The sequence below is a fragment of the Heterocephalus glaber genome, unplaced genomic scaffold, assembly GCF_053883595.1.
Source record: "Heterocephalus glaber isolate CG9 unplaced genomic scaffold, H.glaber_assembly_v1.0 deba00001460, whole genome shotgun sequence".
Taxonomy (NCBI): Eukaryota; Metazoa; Chordata; class Mammalia; order Rodentia; family Bathyergidae; genus Heterocephalus; species Heterocephalus glaber.
Window position 1 is genome coordinate 11467683 of NW_028258307.1, and position 15889 is coordinate 11483571.

Here is a 15889-nt window from a genome sequence, read left to right on the forward strand (position 1 = left end):
ATCCTATTAGATCAGTACTCCCTCCTTAGGACCTCATTTAACCTCAAGTACTTCCTTAGAGGTCTCAGTTTCAAGTACAACTACATGAGGGATTAGAGCTGCAGCATATGAATTTAGGGCACAGACTTCCATCTGTAATATTGTTTGTAGTTGGCTAGGGGAAAATAACAGATGAGTGAGAAATTATATATAAAAGTTCCCTAAAGCATTTTCATTGACTTTCAGCGAAGGATGGGTTTAGCAGTACAGATTCCTTTCTAACACCTCAAAATGTATTTCTCACCTCTCCTCTACCTGTACTTTTCTGAGATTTCTGTAGATTTTTTGTTTTGTTGTAGATGTTATTTGAAAATGAATCTTGTCATCTTTTATTCACATTCTGCCACCCCTCTTGTTTTTTTATTACACTCATGCACTCTACTTTTTATTATTTTTCTCTATTTTGATGGCTTTACACTTGGAATTTTTTTCTTGGTTGGCTTTTAAGTTGTGCACTACTGTAGAAGTCTTTAAGATATCATAAGTGACATACAATTTCTGGATGAATTTTTTAAACTTACAATGGTTGTATGTAATTTAGTGTTTGTAATTCATTTGCTGATAGCCTTGGTTTTTTTTGTACTGGGGATCGAACTTAGGACCTTGAGCTTGTGCGGCATGTGGCAGAACCACTGAGCTAAATCCCCAGCCCTATTTGCTGATAGCCTTTTAAAATTGTTTTCCTCATTCTACAGTAACATTTTTACATTCTAAAATTATGTTGCTGTTGTATAAAAATGTATTTATTACCTGTTTTAATCAGTTCCTTGCATTTCTCCTTTTATTTCTTATTGTATAGATGAAATTTGTGCTCACAAATTTGGATAATTTGCATGTGAATGTGAAATAGTAAGCAGTCAATTTACAAAGGCAAGAGAGTTCCATTGTCTTTGTTTCAGGAATGTTTTAAAGTGCTGTGAGAGGATTTGGTAGCATATCTTTTTAAGGAGCTTATTGCTAAGGTATATAAATGGTGGCCCTAGAATGAAAATCTTTTGACATAGGATCAGCCATGTTCCCTTGGTGCCTGGTTGGTGCCTGTTACTGAAATTCTAGTAATAATTAGTTTATGGCTACATTTCAATTGAACCAAATACCTTGGGCCAGTGAAACTGAAGAACAGGAGAACTTCTTGTACCATTGCTCATCTCAAAAAAGGAAAAAGCTATGCAGACAGACACACATTCATTGTGATAGAGAGAAACCAGCAGCATTGATGGTTGGGCATGAATTGGAGAAGCCAAGTTGTATGGCGATCAGGCTAGCACTTAACTGTTCCGCTGGTGACTTGCCTGCCAGGGTTTCTCTTGGGTGTCTGGTGCCAACCCAGTGGAACCTGATAAAGCTTGAAAGCCATTCGGTATTGTGAACAGGGCCTGGTTAGGGAAGCTGGCCTTGATTGCCATCCTGGGAAGGAATTCACCAACAGTGCTATGAGGAAGAATGATGTTAGGAGCAGAGGCACATTAGACTATTTGGATGAATTAAGGTCATTCAACATAAGCAGATTTTAAAAGCACTGTACATTTTTCTTATTGATTTATTTTCTGCTCACTAAATGGTTCAATAATTTCCTGCAGGAGGAACAGCTGAAATCTCATGAAAGCAAGCTGAAGCAGATTACCACTGAACTGGCAGAGCACCGCTCCTATCCCCCAGACAAGAAAGTTAAAGCCAAGGATGTAGATGAATACAAGCTCAAAGATCACTATCTGGAGTTTGAGGTATGTTGAACCTAAACATTAATAAATGCGTATTTATGATTCATCCATAGGGAAAAGGTTGTAAGCAGGTACTGTAAGCATGGGGAGCCTGCCTTGGCCCTGGCTCTGGCTCTAATTTGGGAGCCTCTAGCATGGTATTGATCCTGGTCACACCTTGTGCTTGCGATTCTATTTGAGTGCCAAATAAACATCAAACAGCTTCTGCCCATTTACACACTTGAAAGCAAGTAGCCTGCCTGGTTAGAATAGTGTGCACCTGCTGTGAGGTTCAGAAAAAAAAAGATGAATAACAGAGGGATATGCAACCTGGACAGCTGCTGTCATGTCCCTGGGTCTCCTCCAGCCGGAGTCTGAGTCAAAAACAGGAAATGAGATACAGGACAAGGTGAAGCGTCCGCTTTCCCCACGCATTCTTGCTGTTCAGTGACACCAGTGTGTTTTTCTTCTTAACACTCACTGTCCTTCCCAAGGATATTGATACATTGGCTGGTGGCCCGTTTGTATACTCTAGTTAGTGTGGCTGTAGGAAAGAGCGGTAAGAATCAATGCTATGGTATGAAACAGCAGAAAATTTAAAAGCAAATTGAAAGCAATATAATTCTAAATGGTTCCTTTGACTGCTTCCTCCCAAATTAGTGTCAGGATCTCTCAACTCTTTCTTAGCCACTGCCTTCAGACACTTACAGTGTGCCTCTTAGAAGAAAATGCAGGGGCCATATATTTTTTTCTGTTGGGGGTGCTCAATTTATCTATAGTTATTGTATTCATTGCCGCTCTGTCTCTTATTTCCCCATTCCTCTCCTTCATTCCCATATCATCATCCTTTTTTTCCTGTAGTAACCATACTAACAAAAGACTTGAAAAAACACTAAAAAAAAAAATAGTGACAAAAATCTAAGCAGTTCATCATGTTGCAGGCTTATTCACTCTTAGAAATGGGAATTCTCAGGGGCCGGGAATTTAGCTCAGTGGGTTCGCCGCCTGCTGCGCAAGCGCGAGGACCCGAGTTTGATTCCCGGTACCAAAAAAAAAAAAAAAAAAAGAATTGCACTAAACAGAAATGGGAATTCTCAAAAAGCAATCATTATTTATCACACTTCTGGGGTAGATTTAAGACATAGCCTATTTTGTTTTGCACATTCTAATTAAATTTCCCAATACTTCAGGTCCCTGCTTTCAGCACTGAGCAACTTACTTTGAGCCCTGGAGTCTAAGGGGAAAGAGCCTGTCCCCAGGAAGTGGGGGCAACTGCAAGACCAAGGAAAGTTGGCCACTGCTAGCTGCATGCCCCTGCTTTTGACTTTCCTCGATGCCTTTTTTCTAACAGTGTAGACCAGCCAGAGACAGCATTTTCAATTTCTGATGTGAGGTTGACCCAGCTCTGGGGAGTTATCTTGCCTTCATCAAATTATCTCCTCAAGGAGCCTGAAGATTGCATTCCAGAACCCTGGACTTATTAAAATCAGACTCATCATAATATGTTGAGCACATTGTACTGTCTATCAGGCTGCTTTAACCCATATCTACCAGGAAGATAGACGGCACGTCACTTTGTACAGATGTCATCTAAAAAGATTTTTGTAAAAGTAATGTTTTTTGAGAAGTGAGTCATTGGTTATCAAAAACTTAAATGAAAATTGATGTAAGATGTCATATAGAGTCTACCGTGGTGTGATTTCAGCACCGGAACTGGTCTCCTGTGAGTGCTATTGGAGGTCCTTGTGTAGCATCCTTTGCTTTGTAAGCATCCTTCCCTGAGCAGGTCGCTTCCTTCCCTGAAGTGGGGAGGAGAGAGCTACTGGCCCCTTTGTGTAAATGTTCACAGCTCTGTCCCAGATGCTAGAATATTGACTGAGAGCTTGAAATGTATCTGTTGAGCGTCTTAATGAAATTTTATCATTGTGCATGAAAGATAACAGAGGAGGTAGTTCTGTGAGAAAGCTTAGTATTAGTTCTTTTTACTGAGGCAGAAGCTCCCATGAGAGCTGATGGGCAGGTGAGAACAGATGGTGGTGCCTGGGACTCGGTGGGAGCCCTCAGAGGGGCACGGACAGGATGAGGGCACTAACCTGGCCTGTGCCAGAATTTTACCCACAAGGCATTAGATCAGTCTTCTCACCTGCTCCTTGGTAGGTCATCGCCAAGAGACTCCTTTGGTTTCAGAGCGGTTCTTATTTTCACAAGTCTTGGTGAGGAAGAACACTTATTTTGGCAGAATATTATGCTGTTCGTGATACCAGGAATTGTTCCTAAGTTTATACGTTTGTTTATATCACAAGTTGCTTTGAGTGCAAACAATTAATAACAAGCCAGATTCACAGCTCTTACTATGCTGTAGACATTCTCAAAACTCTCACTTATGGTAAATAACTTGAAATTCTGGTAAATACATAGGTTCGAGGTTTAAATACACAGAGAGAAAAGGAAGGCTTCCGTGTTAGCCTATTAGAAAAAGATTCGTTTTTTACTTAAAGTAGAAAATTTCACTCAGACTGGGCTGTAATTGACTAACGCTACACTTCTCTCTTCTTTGACTATTAATTAGTGGAGAAGAGAAGAGGGTACTGGTTTTATTTTGGATTTAGTTGGTAACTTTGAGTTGTGCCTGTTTCATGCTTAGAAGAATTTTTTGGCATCTAATATTACTGCCAAAAGAGTGGTTATACATAACAAGTTTGCACTAGGAAATTAATTCCCAACTTTATGAAATAATCAGAAATAGTCTCATATCTTTATAGATTAACTTCTTTCTACTTTAGTTAATTTAAAAAATATGTTCATTGATCTCCGTGCTTCTGGTGCATGAGAAACTTATGGATTTTATCAGAGGAATGGTTTGTACCAGAAATAAAAACTCACAAGATGCCAGTCAAAGTACAGTAGATTGTGCCATGTTGGGAAGCACCTGAAGAAACAGAATCATTAAGGAAATTCTCTTGATAGAATCATCACTGGCCTCCAAATTTTGGCATTTTGTTCCTTTGGCTTTAAAAATCACAGTGATTTGAAAGTGAAGGTGCTGTTTATTCCAAGGTATTTTTCATACAACATTTAAATGTGTGCAGTAGGTTGAGTACTTGATCCTTCTGTTGAGCTTAGACCTGAGTAGAGGGAGGGAGAAGGTGTAGAACCCCAAACTTACTAAAAACATGAATGGGATGTGAAGAGTGGTTACTGAAGGTCAGGTTCATAGCTAGCTCCAAAAGTCATCCCAGAACCAGCTGGAAAACTGGCCAAGACGATGCACATGAATTGTATGTGGCAGCAGACCTCATGTCAACATGTTCCCTTTGCACATTGTTGTATTTGTTTTTGTTATAAATTGAATTCAATTAGGAAAGACAAGCTGTCTTCTTCCTCTAGTCCCTATTTTATGACATCTGATAGTTTTCTACATTTGTGTTAATGACCTGGCCCCTAGAGTCAGTGTAGTTTGCAGACCTCACTGTGGAGGCTGTGTCTGGTTCTAGGTGCTGTGAGTAGTAGTTGTATCTTTGAAAATATGCTTTGGAATAAACTATTCTGGTCTGGTTTGAACGTGTTGTGTAAAGTTCATGTCAGAAACAGTCCTCAGTACAGGACACTGTTGGCAGGTGGAATGGCAGTGCGGGCAGCCCTCTTGCTCACAGTTGCCCTTTCTGGGTGACTTCACTATAGGGTGATGCAGCATAAGGACCCTCGCCAGATTCCAGGCCATGCTCATGGACTTTCTAGAGCCCCAAACCATTAGCCACATAATTCTCTGCTCTTTATAAATTACACAATCTCAGTTACTCTGCTATAGCCAGAGAAAAGGGACTAAGATAGAAAATAGGTACTGAGAAGTGGGACTGTTTCTATAACAAATAATTGAAAATGTGGAACCAGTTTCACCACTAAGTACTGCATAGAAGCTGGAATGGTATTGAAGGGAATGCTAGAAAAATCCTGTATTGCTACACAGAGCCCTCTGGTGAGAACTCAGAAGAAGAAAATAACTGACCAGAGAAAATCTGAGACTTCTGAGAGAGTACTTAAGTAGTCATGGTCACAGTTCTGCTGGGAATACAAACAGTGAAAGCTGTTCTGATGAGGTTTCAGTCAGAAATGAGAAACAAGGGTACTGGAACCTGAAGTCAAGGCCTTGCTTTTTAAACAGTTGCATAGATCTTGGTAGAAATGTCTATATCGTAGGACTTTGTGGAAGGTAGAATTTAAGGGTGATGTATTTGATTATCTAATAGAAGAAAATTTTAACCAAAAGATTGAAGAAGCTGTGTAGCTACTTTTAACCACATACAGTAAGATGAAAGAGGAGAGAAATTATTTAAAGATAGAGTTTATAATTAAAAGGGAAGCAGAGCAGAAAGACTTGGAAAAGTTCCAGGTCATATAAAGAATGAAAATGCTGGGCCGGCGATTTAGCTCAGTGGTTTCGCCGCCTGCTGCGCAAGCGCAAGGACCCGAGTTCGATCCCCTTTACAAAAAAAAAAAAAAAAAAAGAATTAAAATGCTTCTTTAGCAGAGTAAGCCATAGGTGTAACTAAGCCACCATTTGCTAAAGAAATCACCATGTGTAGAAGGAACCATCAGGACAGTAGGACAGAGACCCCAGTGTCACTTTGGAGAACTTCAAAGCGGCCCCTTGCATCACAGTGCCAAAGCAGTCCTTGAGGGCAAAATTTCCAGAGCAGTACCCACAGGTTTTTAGCATTTGCTGCCCTGCACTGCCACATGTGAAGCCCAAACCCTGGGACAGCACCCCTCCACCACCCAGCCATGGTGCAGGCAACCCAGCTGAAATGAAGCCCTCTGCTTAGAAGAAGCGAGCTGTAAAACTTGGCAGGATCCATGTAGTGCTGATTGAGCCATTGTGTAGAGTACGATAGCTGTGCGAGCATGGCTTCCTGGACCTTAATTGCAAAACTCAGAGACTTGTTACAGCATAGGCCACTGCCGAGAGTTCCCACTAAGGAAATGTCTAGTGAAGCCTCAGGGACAAAGCCGCCCTCTGGATCCCCAAACTGTAAAGTGATCAGCAAACAGTGCCAGTCTGGGAGAGCTGCAGGCATGAGAGTCCAGCCCATGAGAGTTGTATCTGGGCTGATCCCGGCAACACTTCGGGGGCACAGCCCAGTGTGCCCAGGATCCCACGACATGGGATCTAAAGACTTTTCTCCAGTTTAAAGATTTAATATTTTCCTTGTTTGTTTTTGAACTTACTTTGGAGCAGGTATTCCCTTCTTCTTGCCAGTTCCTCCCTTTTGCAAAAGAAAATGTACTGTGCTTTCTTGTTGGATTTCACGAGTTCACTGCCGGAGAGAATTTATCTCAGGATTCATCATGCCTGGAGTCCCACCCATGTCTGATTTGAATGAGACTAAACTTGGGACATGGGAGTTAATAGTGGAGCAAGTTAAGACTTTTGGAACTACCGAAAGTCCATGACTTATGTGGACTTACAGTGTTTCGACTTAATTATTTTTTCGTGTTACAATACTGTAAAAGCAACGTGTGTGTAATTGAAATTACATTTTGAATTTTGTTCCTTTTTTCCTGGGTTAGTGACCTGCATATCAGACTCTCATGATCCTGGGCAGTGAGCTAGAACTCCCAGTCAGCCACACAGTCAGGAAGGTAGATAACCACTACTCTACAGTATATTATATTGTTAAGACACTCTGTTGGTAGGTTAGATGTATTAAATGCGTTTTTTACTCCAATGCTTGCCACTCCTGATGGATTTACCAGGACATAACACCATGTAAGGAGCGTATGGATTGGAATGCAGTAAATGTGTTTTGTGACGGATACAGACAGATTTTGGAGGCCAGAGGTAGCATCCTGTGGTTTGTGTATGCCCATCAGAGTTGTGGTGTTGAAGACTTAATTCCAAATGCAGCAGTGTTGGGAGGTGAGGCCTAATAAGAGGTAATTAGAGGGTTCTGTCCTCTCACTGGATTAACGTCCTTATCCAGTGGCTTCCTTGTCATGAAAATAGATTTGCTATAAAAGTGAACTTGGCTGTCTCCTGTTCACTTTGACTGTCTCTCTTGCTCTTCTGCCACCTTCCATTGGGTAACACAACCTGAAGACACCTGCTGCTGCTGGGGTCATGCTCCTGCCTCCAGAACCAGGAATCAAATAACTTCTGTTGGTTAAGTTACCCAGACACAATTATAGCAGCACAAAGCAAAGGAAAACATGGAAGAATACTTCCATGTCTATATGTTCTCAGGTTCTAGTCCATGAGAGAAAAAAGAAAGAAAGTCCACATTATTCATGACTAAAACCAAAGACAGAATAAAGTTACCTTGGCTCTGCAGGCTGGAATTCAGCCAAGAGCCCACTCCTGAATTGTGACCCAGAGTAGCATATGCTTTTGATTTCAGACAGTTGAGGCCCACATCAGCCACATGGCTGAGAAATTCAATTTGAGAAACAACAAATATCTACTGTAAGAAGACAGTAAAATTTCTTGGGGCAGAATATTTTAAATCTTAAAAATCTGGGACATTCTTGAAGGAAGGTGCATCTTTTCTGAACTTCTAGTTTTTGTTGGTATTTACAATTACATGATTCCTTCTGAAATTGGTATATTTGAGGGAAAGATGATATTGCATATAGTCATTAGAGAAATGCAAAACAGCTCGTATCTGAAAACACATAATATTAATTTCAAATTGTAAACTTTTAGTTTTACTGTTGGGTATTTTTTTGCATAGTATTGGCTGAGTATTTTGCCATGTCTCTTTTTGAGCAAATGATCTGATTCCCTTCTCAGATTGTTGATATTTTTGTCAACATTGGATTAATAAATTTCACACTAAGTGCCATTTTAGGGACCACTTTTCCATGTGTAGGAGCAGTGCAACACAAATATTTGTAAGTGTCCACTGTCACAAGGTAAACCCACCTTTTGAAACAAAATTATTTAGCAATTAAGTTATAAATGTCTTGATCATAAAATTAGAAAGATAGCTGTTATTTTTCCTCTTGGAGAGAAATTCTACTTGCTTACTGAGAGACGATTAGTAGCAATACACCTGTAATATGTCCGAATTCATACTGAGCCTGTTTCACATGTCCCCTAGCTGGCTACTATATTAGACAGCATATAAACAGGCCATGAAATCTGCATAAGAGCCAGTCAGGGGTAGGGCAGCCCATAACATGCCTGGTCACAAGTTATGCACTTTAAGAAATGGAGCTCGTGGGCCAGGGATGTAGCTCAGGGAGGCCTCGCCTGCCTGACAAGCGCAAAGTCCTAAGTTCAATTCCCGATAGCGGGAGCTGGGCATGGTGGTGCATGCCTATAGTCTTTCCACTCAGGAGGCTGAGGCAGGAGGATTGCTGCAAGTTCAAGGCCAACCTGGGCTACATAGTGAGTTCAAGGCCAGCCTGAACTACATAACAAGACCCTCTCTCAAAAGAAAAAAAAAAGAGAGAGATGGAATTAGTATGGTGCTGTTATGTACCTATAAGGCTTTATCATGGTTTATGAATGGTGTCCATTCTGAGTTACCAGTCATTAATTCTGTATCAATTCTTCTTGTAAAACCAGAGGAGGCCTCCCTGACTTAAGTGAAGTCTGCTGTGGCCCATCCTAGAATGTGCTTTCTCATATCAATGTCTGGTGACATAGGAGCAAAGCACAAACATTTTCTTTCCTACAACAGGAAATTCTTGTCCAGAAACCTTGGACAAGAACCTTCCTGTACCATTACACTTTTGGATGACTGACTTTTTCTCCTTTGTTAAGTGTGCTGTTGGCACTGAATTCTTGCCTAGGCTAGCTCTGCAATAAAATGAAAGGGATTTGTTCTTTTTTGGGTTTTCCCACTTTACCCAGAGTGCTTTGTCTTTGTCTTCTACATTAAGTTTCTTCCTACTATTCTCTAGAAGAATCTACGGGGTTTTGTTTTTTAGTAGACCATTGACATTGTTTGTGATAATGTGTGTCTGTTCCAGAATTACTCCATAAATTTATCGTTAAAAGTTAAGGTGTTTTTTGGAAAGATTTGTCTGGAAGTGTTAGAAAGAAAATCATAAGCAAGCAAAGAGATGTTTGCTATAAGAATTCTGAAGCCAGGATTCATTGGAAGACTAAGAATTGGTCCTACTCCTTTCATACACTTTGTGCAGGAGCATCACCTTCGTGCCTGCTTGTTATCCCCATTGCAGCAAGGCTCACACGTGCTAAAGAATGTGCAGGGTACTCACAATATGCTTCTTCCACGAGCAAATTTAGCTTTGGGCAAAATTTTGAAATAAGTAAGAAGCATCTTGACTGATTTTCCCATTTCCCTCCAGAGCCCTATTCCCTATCTTCTAGTTCACCATCTCTCCCAGCTGTCAGTATTGCATCCTCTTCAAAACATCTTGCTTCCAAGTAACTCCTGCCAACTTACAGATTCCTAGAAACAAACCCTATCTACTCGTTCTGCTCTGTCCATGTGGAACCTTTGACCTGAAGGCAGCAAGTGGCTCAGTTGTGGTCTGATTGCTCAGTGTGCTGATGCCAAGGGTTAGAAGGTATTTTACCAAGACAGGTTCAACACTGGACACAGAATGGGTAAGATAGTTGCTTATTGTACTTCCCACTTAAAAGGTCATTTGGGTTGGGAATTCAGAAGATCCAAACCTGCCTTGTCTTAATTTTCTGTTGCCAATAACACAATAACAGTCTGGGCAAGTTATAAAGACAGGAGGTTTATTGTGGCCTGTGGCTCTGGTCTAAAGTTGAAGGGCTTCATCTCAGCCAGCTTCTGAGTCAAAGCAGGAGGTCATGTAGCCACAGACAGGGAGTGTAGAGAGATGAGCCAAGCTGGCCTTTTATGGTAGGCCTACTCTTAGGATACTGCACTAACTCACGTTAACTCATTAATTGCATGAATGGATTAACCCTAATCACCTCTTAAAGGTCCCATTCTGCCCATCTTTTGAGATCTTAAATGAATGTTGGAATTTAATTTTAATGTGAGTTTCAGGGAGATAACCCACATTCACATCATAGCATGCTTCAAATTCCAAAGGAGTAAGTAAATCATAGGGATGAATTGTCTTGAGAGGTCCATGGGGTTTACAGTTTCTTTAAAGCCTCTTTAAGTCATACTTAAAGGTTTCTTGGAAAGATGCACCCTGTCCCTTTATAACTAGCAGTGGCCCAGTTGGAACTGTTAATCTGTGACCAGCCACGGTGAAGGGCACTAGCAACATGCTTCTGAAGAATACCTTGTATTCTAGCTGATTCCAGCACAGACAGAGGCATAAGCAAAATCTAAAACAAAAGATTAAGAGCATGATATGTGTAAAAATGTTGCCATAATAAGCTATGATTTGGTTTTAGAAGATAAAAATCAGATACAGAAATTTAGTGAGAATAGCAGTATTTCTCTAGCTCAAATTACTTGGACAAGTAGAAGTTTAATTTTATACTCTATAGTTCAGAAAACAACTTTCTGTTTTTCTCAACAGCAAAGTCTTTTACCTCATTAATTTAATCAGGTGAATTTTTATTTTTAGTTAACTTTACTCTGTTATTGTCAAAACCTTCACAAAAGACCAAGCTGGGCTGGGACCTCTGAAGAAATAGAATTGTCCCTTTTGTGGGTTGGAATGGTACAGATCATTTCTTAAATTGTCCACCTAGAAAACAAAATGTGTGGTGTTTTCTAAGTAAGATTAGTGTGCTTTAAAATTAAGAATCTTGAGTCTAATTTTAAAAAGAGATGGAAAACCGAGTATTATACAGTCTAAAGAAAGTATTTTGACAGCTAGAGAAAAATATTTGTAAAGAATTAAAGTCGTAGTAGTGTCTTAAAAACTAATTCTACAGGGCCGGGGATTTAGCTCAGTGGTTCCGCCGCTTGCCTCGCAAGCACAAGGACCCAAGTTCGATCCCCGGTACCAAAAAAAACCTAATTCTACAGCAGGAGTTGATACTGTCCTTACCAACACAAGTGCTCTCCTCCTCCACGGGAAGGATGTTTTAGAACAAAGGAGCCTGCTCCCCACTCCTGGTCCTGGTAGCCCGCTGAGCCCTGTGAGGGTAGTAGCAGGCCCAGGAGGTGGAGAGGGACCACGGATGACCTTTCAGCTCTCCTTCCTCTCTGAGGGTGTGCAAGGCAGGGGAATTCTGAGAAGTAATAAAGCAGGGTGGAGTAGGCAGACAGGCTTGTCAACTCATAAGAGAAATTGACACACGAAATGATTAAAAAACAACATTTATTTGGGCTGCCTGGAGTTACAACTAGAAAATCACCAATTCAAAAAGTCTTCAGTATGCACTGTAGGTTCTTAAAGATTGCAGACAAGTTTTAAAGGCAAAACAAGAGGGAAGGGCAATGACATCAATTGGTGATCAAGAATTTAGACTGGCCGAAGCAGGAGAGCAACATATCATATCTGAATAGATTTAGGTAACTTAATATACATAAAGCAGTTATTACAGATAGAGGGAGGACAAGGACAAAGATGTTCCAGAATTTTACACATAGTCCTGGTAGCTGTCTGCAAAATTAGATTGTTCCCCTTTAATGAAAACCATAGCACATAAGCTAGAGGACATGGTGAGACCTGGCCTGGTGGAGGGATTCACTGTATGTTGAGAAAGGGATGTTCATCTGTGCAGGGTGTCAGAGTCTCTCTGAGGTGGATGGGACTGAAGCCTGGTCTCTCTGTCCTCTTGGCTGGAGATGTGGGGGATGCCTCAAGTCTGCTCGCCCTCTGATCTTAATTTCTCCCACTGAACAGATTCCATAGGAGCATCATGAGGGCAAGGCAGGGGCAGTTAAATGGAGGTTAAGCTTTCAAAACACTTTCTTCAAACAGTACCTTTTGTCTATATTAGTGCAGGGTTTTTGACCTCTTCTGTGTATTATATAAAAGTAAGATTTTCTATTTTCAAATTTCTATTAGAAATTAAAGTCACCAAGTTTATTTAGAGAGCAATCGAGCAAAAAGAGAGACTGAATGAACAGACCAGAATTCACACTTCCTTAGGTTTTTCCAGAAGGCCATGAATACAAACTATACACACTGAAAATGTGTGGTATTTGCTATCTTTAGGCAGTGGGTTACTACTGCATTCTGAAGCCTAATGTGGGAATGGCATAGGGGGAAAAAAACTCTCAAATTCTTCTTTTTGAAATGTGAAGTCCCAGTATGGTTTCATATAAGAACTATTTTGCATATTGCTACTTTCTTAAGATAGTAGGCAGAGGTGGAAGAGCCATATCTGCAACTCAGTTCTGCCACCATTACAGAATGGAGATGAACGGTCTTCACTTGAATAAACAGTTACTTTAGTAGCTCCTTGTTCTGTTTGTTTTGATTTTTTGGTTTATTTCTTTCTTTCCAAGTGTAGGGAGTGCTTTGCTATGTACATGATGTTATTGGTTTTCTGCTCATTTTATCTTCAGATGGCCTTTTACCTCTCCTGCATGAGAAAACAAAATGTCAGGAGGAAATGTATTCAGGATTTGATTCCTGAAGCTGTGAGGTCTGAATGCAAATGTGGTAGTAAGTTAAAATTGCAGTACAATTTTATTTACTATCATTTTTCCTTTATCAGAGGTCAAATGGGGATACTGTTCTATTAAATGAAATATAAAATGGCATGCAGGGCTCAGGGGAAAAGAAACTATTCAATTAGATGCGTGTAAGTGTATATGTCGGGTTGTGATTAAATTTCCTTTCAAAGAATATCAATAGTGGTGATTTTTTTCAGAGAGCCATTAACATTAAACCCAAATGACAGCATAGATAGCCTTAGATACATGTTTTTTTATCATCCGTCCTTGGTAAGCATTGGCTGCTGGTGAAAAGAGATCTGTTTCTATGTATTTGAGGCAGATTTTTATAGGTAATTGCAGATCCCTTAATAATTCATAGCAAAAATGAAATGTAGTAAGGAGTTTACAAACTGATTAAAGTATTTTAGTAGAAAAAGAAGACAAACTCATTAAGAGTTTGACTTGCCCTTGGCTTTTCGTAGTTTACAGAAGGCTGTGTGGAAATAGGTAATTTTAAGGAAAAAATTCACAGAGAGATTGCTGACTGAGCCATGTTCAAGAAAACAGACCTCAGATGTTTATTGGCAGAGTAGCTGCTGCTCTTGGATTTGGTTTTTTAAAAAATCCCACCCTGAGTTGCTTTTCTGATAGTGGAATTGCATCATGCACTTAGATTGGTAGAAATCTATTTACATACACTGTTGGAGTGGTCCTGAGGAGGAAGGTAAGCCTGCAGCTCTGGAATTATTTAGAATTGATCTGAGAATGAATTTCCAGAGACTTAAGACAAAATCTTTAATAACATAACCAACTGTCCCTGAGGCAACTTTTTTTTACCTTCAAACTCTTCTTGGCCTTTTAAATGAAAAACCCATCCCTGAAAGGGACTACATAATGAAGACTGAGTAACAACTTATGAGAATGAATTAAAGCCACACTTATTAGTCAGTGACATTGTCAAGAATAGGCTGTCTTACAAGAATATTTTTTCACTGCCACAGTGCTTTTTGTGACTCATTTTTAAACATCCTATCTCATTTTTAATATCCCCTGATAGGGAATATGTATTCTTCTTAATTTTTTTGTTGTTTATCTTCTCTTTTCTATACCATCTGGTTATAAAAATTGTCAAAGTAAAGTATAATACTTAAGTATTATGATTTGTTTAGTGCCAACACCAGATTCCCTCCAGTATTAATGTTGATAAGACTAATATTCTCTGACCAGGGGAGCTTAATAAGAAACTTACCTTAGTATTGAAGAGCATGTCCAATGGTAAATGTGATCATGATACATTACATGTAAATACACATGGAAATGATGAGGCAGGTAGAATCTAGATATAAATAACCCTGACAAATCTTTGTCTTTTTTATATATATCTTCGTTGTTATACATTGGAAAATAGAGAATCTTCATATCAGAATTAGATCTAGTAACTATCCAAACAAGGAATCACATGAGAATCCATGTATAATGGTCCAATTTCTCACTTCATTTTTAACTCAAAATGGGTAATAAAATCTCTTCTTCATTTACTGCTCTATAAAAGATACTGAGAAAATAAGTCTGTGTTTTATGAACCTCAGAAATATGGTACAAATCACTCTTCTGTCTCTGCAAAAGCAGCCTGCACTCAGAGCACTGTGCAGGATTTGCCATACGTGGTGACTAGACTGCCAAGGTCAAGTATATGAGAAAAAAGGGACAAGAGTTGGACCTTAGTGTTTTTATGAAAAATGTGAGAGTAGTGGAACACTGAAAAAAATGGTGAATCCCCATCAGGGATCTGCTGTTAACATCTACATCCCTGTTTTTATTTTTCTAGAATTTACCATATTCTAAGCATAGAACACATGTTCAAAATATATTTTCTAGTAGATATATGAGAATTTATTTTCTTATAGCTGTGCCTTCTTTCCATTCACAGTCAACAAATGTTTATTTGGTATGTGCTATTTGCAGTCAAAAGCACTCTTTACCTTTACGGGATAGCATCTAGTGGGCAAGGAGGAAATAAGGTTTTAAAAGAAAGTAAAATATAAGACTGTTAGAGATGAGGAAAAGTGCAAAGGAGAGAATAAACATGGACAGGATAAAAGCACATGTCTTAGCCAGGTGTGGTGGCACACACCAGTAATCCTAGCACTCAAGAGCCTGAGGCAGGAGGATCACCACGAGTTCGAGGCCAGCCTGGGCTACATAGTGAGTTCAGAGCCAGACTGAACTACAGAGGGAGACCTTGCCTCCGAAAACCAAAAAGTGCATGTCTTAGTTACTGTTTTCATTGCTGAGACACAATACTCAACATGCAGAAATTAAAGGAGAAAATATTTCAGCTCAATGTTTGTGGAGGTTTCAGTCTATAGTCAGCTGGCTCAAAAATGGGGGTGGCATGGTAGAGGGACATGGCAGAGGAGAAATAGTCCATGGTAGCCCAGGCAGGAAGCAGTGAAGCAGCAAGCAGCAGCAGCAAACCTGCCTTTCCCTTTTATTCCATCTATGCTACAAGCCTTTTTGGTGGTGCCACCCACACCCAGGGTGGGCCTTCCCATTATTCACACCCAGAACTATGCTAAACCAATCAGCGGACTCATTTAGTTCAACATACCCTTAATCTAGTATTACACA

The 15889-nt window shown here is 39.9% G+C and overlaps 1 protein-coding gene across 12 annotated transcripts in view; it reads left to right on the plus strand.

Annotated features, from left to right (window-relative positions):
- Psd3 (pleckstrin and Sec7 domain containing 3) overlaps positions 1-15889 on the plus strand; it is a 517630-nt gene that overhangs the window by 486334 nt on the left and 15407 nt on the right. For all 12 annotated transcript variants that reach the window (XM_004848243.4, XM_021261216.2, XM_021261217.2 and 9 more), the window contains one exon: positions 1620-1763. In XM_004848243.4, the coding sequence (XP_004848300.3) occupies positions 1620-1763 (144 nt within the window). The remainder of the gene's footprint in view (positions 1-1619; positions 1764-15889) is intronic.